Source organism: Electrophorus electricus, chromosome 2, assembly GCF_041902795.1.
Source record: "Electrophorus electricus isolate QZ-2024a chromosome 2, ASM4190279v1, whole genome shotgun sequence".
NCBI classification, from domain to species: Eukaryota; Metazoa; Chordata; class Actinopteri; order Gymnotiformes; family Gymnotidae; genus Electrophorus; species Electrophorus electricus.
Window position 1 is genome coordinate 2,015,064 of NC_137498.1, and position 10,938 is coordinate 2,026,001.

Sequence of the window (10,938 nt, forward strand, 5' to 3'; positions counted from 1 at the left end):
ACATTTGCTCACCATCAAGATGATTCTTCAGGGATCAGTATGACGTAGTGATGTAAAGGTGTTGATAGATCACCTGGTGGAGCTCTGTAGACCTATAAATGAGAAACTCTGTATTCTTCATACACAGGCACAGGTAAGTCCAGCATGCACTAGTGGAATTTAAATAATACAAAAAAAGACTAAAATCAATACAATACATTATCATAATTAATCATGAAAATATCTATGTTTTAGATAATGTGTACAGTCAAAAAGTATATGTATAATGTATAATGTGCAAACATGAAATATAGATGTAATTTTAGATTTTTAAACAAATATCTGTAACATTATAATTACAGTACAGACTATATAGTGAATATAGTGAATACCTGTAAAGTAAGTTGCTGTGTTTAAATGCATTTTTACATTTTTGTATAATATTGTTTCTTTTTATAGTAAAAATGTTTGATATCCCATTCTTCTACAGAAGCATCCAGTAACAACTCAACCACACTAGTCTTTTACAGGATGGACTTAAATGTAATCCTAAGTCAAAATGGAAGCACAGGAAACATTTCTTTCTGTTTTGAAATTGTTCCAAACTCTTGTCAGAAGCTCAATTATGCACTGGCTTTGAGAGTTGTAATTTATTTTATTATTGGGACCATTGTACTACTTACATTAGTTGGAAATGTTCTGGTAATCATAGCTGTCATTCATTTCAAGTATCTGCACACTCCAACTAACTACCTCATTCTCTCACTGGCTGTGTCTGACCTGCTTGTCGGAGGACTTGTGATGCCTCCCAGTATGATACGGTCTGTGGAGACCTGCTGGTATTTAGGAACATTGTTCTGTAAAATACACAGCAGTCTCGACATTACACTGTGTACTGTATCTGTGTTACATCTGGCATTTATCTCTATTGAAAGATATTATGCAGTGTGTCACCCCCTGCGGTACCACAGTAAAATGACTCCTCTCACTACCGTGTTCATTATTGTTGTTTGTTGGACCTTGTCTGTTTCAGTGGGGTTTGGGATGGTATTTTTGGAGGTCAGTATTGAAGGTAATGAAAACTTCTATTACCGTAATATTGCATGTGAGGGGGGTTGTGCAGTAATTCTAGGGCCCATGACAGGTTTGACTGTCAACACCTTTTCTTTATACCTTCCCACCATTGTCATGGTGAGCATTTATCTGAAAATATATCTTGTGGCACAGAGGCAATCGCGTTCAATACGCAACACTCTTTCGAGGTTGAACTCATCCAAAGGGCAGCTCACCATTAATAAGGCAGAGAAAAAAGCAACTAAAACTTTGGGAATTGTCATGGGAGGGTTTCTATCATTTTGGGCACCATTTTCAATTTACACTCTAATGGTGATATACTTTGGTTGCAATGGACCACCTCAACTGTTTGATATATTTGGCTGGATAGGTTATTCAAATTCAGCATGTAATCCTATTGTGTATGCATTCTTTTACAGATGGTTTAGAAAGGCCCTCAAAGTTATTTTATTAGGCAAAATATTTAAGAATAATTCCTCAAGTATAGAACTGGGCTCAGAATAAAATGTAGAGTATTTAATTTATTCAAATGACTGTTTAATAGATTCTCAAGCAACTTGTAAGTTGTGAGGTTTCAAAGAATTTTTGTTATTTCTATTCATTGTCCTCACTTATGGCATCTTATTGTAAAAAATAGTTCAGACTTAACTATGATCCTGTTTGCAAAACTATCATCCTGGAAAGGTGAATGAGTTCAGCTTCCTTCTGATACAATAAAACCAGAACCCTGCTTCATCTCAATTTAATGTAATTTTTATGAAACCAAAAAAAGTCTAGAAAGTGTCCAGATTCAGAATGATCTTCTGTCTACTTCACCTTTGTAAAGGCCCCAGTTAATTCTCAGTGGGTTTGAAGCTGTCTGATGCTTTCAGATTCAGACAGAACTATCCGTGATGTCATGAAAACATACGTGTTTGCCAAGTCAACTAGGATGTTCAATATAAACCACACTTCCCAAAATAAGCTGTATTTAACCACCATTATCTTTGTTATTAACTCCACTGACTGGAGTGGTTTCAATGTCTGTCACAGTTACTGTCAGTTTCTCACCACATCCATGGCATATCTGCACTCTACTGTGAAGAGCTGTGCTGAGCTGTGCTGCACCTTCTGTAGGTTGTTCATTAAAGAGTCACAGTTAGGAGTGACATGGCACATGGCTACATCATGTAGACAGTTCTGGCAGAATCAGTAAGTCCTTTTCAGTGTTTATAATGCATTATGCTGTTAAGCCTTTCAGTGTTTGTATTGCATTATACTGCGAAACTCACATTTTGAAACTTATAATTCCATGTGCTTTGTCAGGTGTATTGTAGTGCACAAATTTGCTGCACTGATAGAAACCCATGTTATATAAACTCAGTTAGCCATCACCAGTAGAAACCCATATTATATTAATTTAGTAAGCCGTCATCAATAGAGTCCCATATTAAATTAACTCAGTAAACCATCACCAATAGAGGCCCATGTTATATGAACTCAGTAAGCCATCATCAGTAGAGGCCCATGTTATATGAACTGCACAAAAGTCAATTAAGGAGAATGTATTCAGCAGATATGGTTCATCATATGTTTACTCTTAGAAGCCTTTGGCATCAATATATACATGTGGAATTTTTGCATCAGATTCTGACACATATGGCCATTCCACAGACTTCAAGCTAAATTCTACTGTGCCCGCATTCGATGCTGATGGTAAAATTGAACCCCATCTGTTCGTAATATTTACGTTCACCCTGACATTTCTTAACAAAGAAAAAGAAAGGCAGAAAAAACCTAAAGACATAAAAGTAATATGGATATGGTCATTTCCTAAATGAAAAGGTTATATGAAGTATATTTGCATTAATAAATATGATAAAACCAACCAAACTAGAACAGTGCTCAGCACTGTTCTGATGATGTGTGGGGTTTGTGTATGTAGGGTGATATTTCCACAAGCTGAAAACTGGTAAAAAGAAAAGCTGGCAAAATTTATTACAATTATTATTAAAATTCCTCCGCCACGAGTTTTAAAAACTTTTCAATATGCATTTTAAATCTAAAATACTACAACTACTTGGAGAAATGTTAATGAAACAACCTGCTAAGCACCAGAGGTCAAATGGACATTAGTTGTTAGTTGGACAGGCTTATAACACACAACATAACAATGTATACAATGTTTGCATCCATATGACCATCTATGACCATGACCATGTAGAATGCAGTAAATATGAAGATTAATGTAATTAAATACTAATAAGATTTCATGAGATTTATTTCCGAATGTAAAGCTTCTCTGAAAGCTTCTCTTTGTTTTATGTGTATGAATAAACGCAAGCTAAATAGGAAGCAGCAGCTACATATTAAATATTTTTTCTCTATTTGTCACAGGCATCGTTATGATTCTTACATTGATCTGATTCACTGTTTGTTGGGGAATGTGTTATGTGACAGTGTCACATGACCAGTACACAGGCGTGATTTAGTAGAGAGGTGTTTCTTCTGCAGGACTGTGGGACTATAAATGAAAGCAGCTCTCTGATCAGCACTGTCATTACCCTGACATGCAGAGAGAGGTAATGGCAGAAATGAAGGAACTGATATAAATAAAAGAAAATACTGAATAAGAGATTGTACTAAAACTGTTATTAATTACAGCTGAGTAAGAGACCATGTTTAGTGCACAGTGTATATTTAGTGTACATACTGCCTTAATATAGTTTTATCTTACATATTTATGCAATATCATGAGACTGTACAAATGACTGTTTGAAATGACAACCAGACATATGTGTTCTGCACTTGATTAATTGAATGATGGTTTCATAACTACTTTATGTCATATTTCTTTGCAGATAAAGGAAAAACATGACATACAAAGACCTAACAGAAAATGGAAGCACAGGAAACATTTCTCTTTGTTATGAACATCATCCTAAGTCATGTCAGAAGTTTGTTTATCCTCTGACCTTTAGAGCTGTGATATATTTTGTCACTGGAGCAATTGTACTTCTTACTTTATTTGGAAACCTTTTTGTGATTATAACCATCACTCATTTCAAGCAGCTCCACACACCAACTAACTACTTCACTCTTTCTCTGGCTGTAGCTGACTTGCTTTTTGGAGGAGTTTCAATGCCTCCTAGCATGATACGCACTGTGGAGACCTGCTGGTATTTTGGAACTGTATTCTGTAAAATACACAGCAGTCTTGACATTATGTTGTGCTGTGCATCACTGCTGAATCTTGTGTGCATCGCTGTTGATCGATACTATGCTGTGTGCCACCCCCTTATGTATCACATTAAGATAACCCCTCTTGTTGCTGTTTTTCTGATAGCTGCAAGTTGGAGTTTTGCTACTCTTCCAGCCCTTGTGATGATGTTTCCATATTTCAATGCTAAAAGCAGTGAAGATTTTTACAAGGATAATGCAGTTTGCAAAGGACTCTGTGTGGTGCATGTAGCACCCATGACAAGCCTGACACTCTCCATTTTGTGTTTTTACCTCCCTGCTGCTGTCATGCTCAGTTTGTACTTAAAAATATTTACTGTTGCAAAGATGCAGTCACGTTCCATTCACAATGCCCTTTATGACAGTTCTGATAAAAAACATTCTGGAAAGAAAAACTCCAAGAAGAATCCAACCATCAGCAAATCAGAGATCAAAGCCACTAAAACATTATCGATAGTCATGGGAGTTTTTTTACTGTTTTATGCACCAGGTTTTATCTATAGCATTATGATTCCAATTTTTGGTTATATTGGTCCAGCACAGCTGTTTGATGTGCTGAGTTGGATTGGCTATTCAAACTCAGCATGTAATCCTATTGTTTATGCATTATTTTATAGATGGTTTAGAAAGGCACTCAAAATTATTGTATTTGGTCAAATATTTCAGCAGAACTCTTCTAGAATAAAATTGTCCTTGGAATAGAATTTTGTTTATGTTATACATAGCCCTTACATGTCATTTACTGTATACTTCTCATATTAACTAATTTGCATTATTCCTGTAATTCATCATTTGGACTGAATCAAATGAATTTGCAGTTTAATTAATTTCTATTTATCTTGCAGAATTTAAACTAGTAAACTAAATTAAACAAGTTTGCCACAGAACAGCAGACCTGCTACTTGTTGTATTGTCTAGACTCACTGTAGATTCACTCATCACCATACAGAAAATGGCTTGTCCAAGAAAGAAATGCAAGCAGGAATGAAGCTAACAAATTTAGACATTTCCAAAGATACTACACTAGAATTCCTGCTACTTCAGACAAAATTATTATTAGCCCCACTAAGGTCTGCATGTCAATAGGTTCAACAGGATGTGTACTATGCTTACAAACAAATACATTTAAGATTTAGAAAACAAAACTGGTGTAAGAAAAGTCTGTTCTAGTGGTACAAAAAAGACAACAGCAGCCTATGAATACATGAACTTTATAATATTTTATTCCAGTACTATTTGTCATTATCCATCATTAACTAGATAAATTGAAATCAAATGGAAACTTAGCTTGTTACTTTTACTGTATCTAGACATGACATGTATATGTAGCACAGACAAGATATACCAATATGGTGAAATAATGTTTGAAACATCAGTTCATCGTGCCTGTACAGAGGTTACACAGAACATCAAAAGATATACAGGACATCTATAGTACAAAACACCCTGAATAGAAAAACCATGCAAAAGTACATTTAGATTATTTAGCAGACATCCCTGTCCAGAGCGACTTACTAGAGTGCTTTGTAGCCTGTAACTACATATCTTTACATGAACATATATAGGTCAGTGTCGAGAATTATATCAAGCTAAAGCCCTGGCTAGAGTGGAGTAGCAGACAGTAAAAAGTAAATGTAAAAAACACATTCAGCATTTCAGCCATAATAATAAATAGAGTTGGTACTAATTGTAGCATCAGCGCAAAAGAAGACTCCATCTTTAAAACACATACTGTTCAATTAATTGAGCACAACTACAGAAAAAGACAGCCTAATGGTATAAAATGAGGGAACCGTGACTGAGGGAATAACTGCTCGGTAGATATTGGTAGATATTGGTAGATATTGGTAGATATGACCAGCACTAACATACTACAGAGAAAATGGCACATTTCACACACGTACACACACATTATGTAATTTTGAGCGGTAAGGAGGCGGACGCAAGTGCGGAGAAGAGCGTGATTTATTAGGGGCAAATCCAAAGTCAAAGTCGTCAGAGTAGTCCAGGGGTATTGAGCCAATATGGAGATTACGGGGATAAATTATGAGCCAAAAACACGCAAAGGCAAACAAGGGAAGCAGGCTATAACATAGGCTAGGAAACATGAAGGCTCGGAAACAGACATAGTAGGCTACCTGGAGTAGAAAGAAACAGGCATACAGATATGGGCTTTCACAAATATCCCAACATCCAATAAACTAAACAATGAACAGCCCGGACAAAGGTAACAAGACAGGTTTTAAATACATGAACATAACAAGGCTAGAAATGAGGGACAGGTGTGGAAACTCAAATGAGGGTCAGAGAAGCTGAGTGGTTAAGGTACTTGACTAGAAATCAGAAGGTTGCCAGTTCAAGCCAAGTTGGCACTGTTGGGCCCCAGAGCAAGACGCTTAACCCTCAATTGCTCAAGCTGTATTCAGTCAGAATTGTAAGTCGTGTTGGTCTTACAATCATTGTCAGCTAAATGCTGTAAATTTAAATGTGCACTCACCCAGGGCAACAAGTTAACCATTAAAGTGGATGTAAATAAACACATGGAAATGTGCACTGCATTATGGTCTGCTTCTGCTCCCCACTTCAGGATCTCTGTCCTACCACATTGCTGCACCTGAGGTTTATGGTGGAGACCCAGAAGGCTTTCATTGTAGTTTGTTATCTTAATTGCAGTTTTGGATTATTATAATAACACAATATTGCATTTAGTCCTGGTGCACTTAACATTCCCGCTGACATATATTTCAAAGCTCATGTAATATTTCTAGGACTGACTTTCTCCACCTTAAGAACATTTCAAAGATTAGGAACATGCTCTCCTCACATGATGCAGAAAAGCTAGTCCATGCATTTATTACTTCAAAATAGGATTACTGTAATGCTCTACTTTCAGGCTATACTATGGTGCCTAAACAATTGCCTAAGCAAGCTCCAGCTAGTTCATAATGCAGCAGCCAGAGTGCTTACTAGAAGTAGAAAATTTGATCACATCACTCCTATCTTAACTACTTTGGCTCCCAGTAAAATTTCATATTGATTATAAAATACTTTTAAATACTTACAAAGCACTGAGTGGTCTTGGCCCACAGTACCTTGGAGAACTCTTAGTGCATTGCGATCCACCATGTCTGCTTAGATCAAAAGGTACTAGTACCAAGCATAAGAAAATCTACCACAGGGGTAGAGCCTTTTTCTATAAAGTTCCCACACTGTGGAATAACCTTCCTGTAAATGTTTGAGATTCAGACACAGTTTCAATATTTAAGGCAAGGCTGAAAACCTTTATAGTCAAACATTTTATTACCTACTTCCTATCTTAGGTAAAGTATAGATCTGGGGGTCCATGGGCATTGAGAGTTCTGGTAAACTGGGATGGCATGATGTTGTCATTTCACCTCTCTTTAGTCACTCAAGTTTGATGACTGAGAGTGGAGTGCTGATGTTCCAGGGTGCCCTCATGCCTGTGTTTCTTTCTGGCTCTTTCCTTTTAGCTGTGCTGCTATATCTAGATCTGCCAGAGTCCAACATTGCACATTATAGTTTCCTAATTTACACACCCTCGTACCTGGACATGCCTAATCTATTCTCTCTTTCTGCTGAGGTTCACCTTCCCCTGATGTCATGATGTTACTGAGCCTCAACCTCTCTCAGCTGCCATGGCTACTTGTACCTCCCCCTGATGTCCCTTCCTGTAGCGCACCACACCACCACCCTAGCCAACTACTTCTCCATTGCCCTTAATGGCCATTCTCTTGCGGGATGTGTCTCGGACACATGCACACCTTAGGACAAGACTAAGACCTCTAGAAAGTTGGACTAGACAGTAATTTCTTATTTTCTTCTTTTTTTACATTTTTCTTTTTAAATCATTATTGTGGTGATCATTGACGGCCAGAGGAGGGTGGGCCGGGTGGGCTGGGTGAGCCCCCCCTTTGAGTCTTGGTTCCTTTCAAAGTTTCTATCTCATGCTCTAGGGAGTTTTTCCTTGCCACAGTCACCCTTGGCTAGCTCACTGGGGGCATAGTCTTGGACATTTGTAAAGCTGCTTTGTGAAAACATCTGGTGTAAAATGCACTATGTAAATACATTTTTTATTTGATTTGATTTGACATATTTACTTCTGGTGCACTCAACATTTACATTGTCATATTTATCATCAAACCTAAAGACAAACAAAAGTAATATGGATATGGTCACTTTCTGATTGAACAGCTTGTATGATGAATATTTTGCAATAATAACTATGATAATGCCAACAGTGCTCTGCTTTGTGCTCTGTTTGTGCATTTAGGGTGATATTTCTATCTGCTGAAAACTTGTATAAAGAAGAGCTGCACTGCACTCTATGAGTAAATGACGAAGCATTTTTGTAAGTCGCTCTAGATAAGAGTGTCTGCCAAATGGTGTAAATGTAAATGCACTGACCAGAATACATTCGGGGTGAGAAATTTCTCTGCTGCAGGAAAGCAGCAGACTTCATATGGACATTGGCTGTTCATTGAACAGGGTTGGAACACACAGCATGACAATGAATGCAAAATTTGCAACCATATGTCCACGTATTACTGTGACTATATATTATGCAGTAAAATGTTCAAATGAAAGAAATTAAGTACAGTTTAATAAGATTTCGGAGTGTGAATGTTTTCTGTTGGTTTGTTTTATGTGTTTTATATGAACAAATGGAAGTTAAATGGGAAGCACCAGCTACATATTAAATATTTTCACTCTTTTTGTCAGAGGTGTCATTATGATTCTTACATTGATCTGATTTGCTGGTTGTTGGGTGATGTATCACATGACAGTGTCACATGACCAGTACACAGGCGTGATTTAGTAGAGATGTGTTTCTTCTGCAGGACTGTGGGACTATAAATGAAAGCAGCTCTCTGATCAGCACTGTCATTACCCTGACATGCAGAGAGAGGTAATGGCAGAAATGAAGGAACTGATATAAATAAAAGAAAATACTGAATAAGAGATTGTACTAAAACTGCTATTAATTACAGCTGAGTAAGAGACCATGTTTAGTGCTCAGTTTACCAATGATACTGCCTTAATATAGCCCTAGCTTACATATTTTTGCAATATTATAAGTCTGCATAAATGGCTGTTTGAAATGACTTAACAAGGCATTTGTTTTCTGCTCTGTTTACTTGAATGATGGTTACATAACTACTTTATGTCATATTTCTTTGCAGAAAAAGGAAAAGCATGACATACAAAGACCTAACAGAAAATGGAAACACAGGAAACATTTCTCTTTGTTATGAACATCATCTTAACTCATGTCAGAAGCTTATCTATCCTCTCACTGTTAGAGCTGTGATATATTTTGTCACTGGAGCCATTGTACTTCTTACTTTATTTGGAAACCTTTTTGTGATTATAACCATCACTCATTTCAAGCAGCTCCATACACCAACGAACTACTTCACTCTTTCTCTGGCTGTAGCTGACTTGCTTTTTGGAGGAGTTTCAATGCCTCCTACGATGATGCGCACTGTAGAGACCTGCTGGTATTTTGGAACTGTATTCTGTAAAATATACAGCAGTCTTAACATTATGTTGTGCTGTGCATCACTGCTGAATCTTGTGTGCATCGCTGTTGATCGATACTATGCTGTGTGTCACCCCCTTCTGTATCACCTTAAGATAACCCCTCTTGTTGCTGTGTTTCTGATAGCTGCAAGTTGGAGTTTTGCTACTCTTCCAGCCCTTGTGATGATGTTTCCATATTTCAATACTAAAAGCAGTGAAGATTTTTACAAGGATAATGCAGTTTGCAAAGGACTCTGTGTGGTGCATCTAGCACCCATGACAAGCCTGACACTCTCCATTTTGTGTTTTTACCTCCCTGCTGCTGTCATGCTCAGTTTGTACTTAAAAATATTTACTGTTGCAAAGATGCAGTCACGTTCCATTCACAATGCCCTTTATGACAGTTCTGATAAAAAACATTCTGGAAAGAAAAACTCCAAGAAGAATCCAACCATCAGCAAATCAGAGATCAAAGCCACTAAAACATTATCGATAGTCATGGGAGTTTTTTTACTGTGTTATTCACCAGTTTATATCTATAGCATTGTGATTCCAATTTCTGGTAATTTTGGTCCACCACAGCTGTACGACGTGCTAAGTTGGATTGGCTATTCAAACTCAGCATGTAATCCTATTGTGTATGCATTATTTTATAGATGGTTTAGAAAGGCACTTAGAATGATTATATTTGGTAAAATATTTCATCAAAACTCTTCTAGAATAAAGTTGTCCTAAGAATATAATTTTGTTTACACTGTACATAACCCTTACATGCCATTTACTGTATACTTCTCATATTAACTAATTTGCATTATTCCTGTATTGAATCATTTGTACTGAATCAACTGAATTTGCATTTTAATAAATTTCTATTTAACTTGCAATATTTAATCCATTAAAATAAACTAAACATGTTTGCCATAGAAAAGCAGACCTGTTACTTGTTGTGCTGCATAGACTCACTGTAGATTCACACTTCACCATGCAAATGATTTGTCCAAGAAAGAAATGTAAGCAGGAACGCAGCTAACAAATTTAGACATTTCCAAAGCTACTACAGTAGAATTCCTGCTACTTCAAACAAAATTACTAGCCCCACTAAGGCCTGCAAGTCAATAGGTTCAA

At 36.9% G+C, this 10,938-nt stretch overlaps 3 protein-coding genes across 3 annotated transcripts; all 3 read left to right on the top strand.

Moving 5' to 3' along the window:
* The first annotated feature begins 202 nt into the window (after positions 1-202).
* On the top strand, positions 203-1,767 carry LOC113567763 (trace amine-associated receptor 1-like). The gene has a single exon (XM_026995866.3). It carries the CDS (start codon positions 511-513, stop codon positions 1,555-1,557), a length of 1,047 nt encoding a protein of 348 aa, XP_026851667.2. The 5' UTR covers positions 203-510; the 3' UTR covers positions 1,558-1,767.
* A 2,133-nt stretch (positions 1,768-3,900) lies between these two features.
* Positions 3,901-5,339, top strand: LOC113567758 (trace amine-associated receptor 1-like). The gene has a single exon (XM_035529030.2). The coding sequence runs from the start codon at positions 3,907-3,909 to the stop codon at positions 4,972-4,974; it is 1,068 nt and encodes a 355-aa protein (XP_035384923.2). The 5' UTR covers positions 3,901-3,906; the 3' UTR covers positions 4,975-5,339.
* Positions 5,340-9,478: 4,139 nt separating this feature from the next.
* On the top strand, positions 9,479-10,718 carry LOC118241832 (trace amine-associated receptor 1-like). Its single transcript, XM_035529136.2, has one exon. The coding sequence runs from the start codon at positions 9,487-9,489 to the stop codon at positions 10,546-10,548; it is 1,062 nt and encodes a 353-aa protein (XP_035385029.1). The 5' UTR covers positions 9,479-9,486; the 3' UTR covers positions 10,549-10,718.
* Positions 10,719-10,938: the final 220 nt, after the last annotated feature.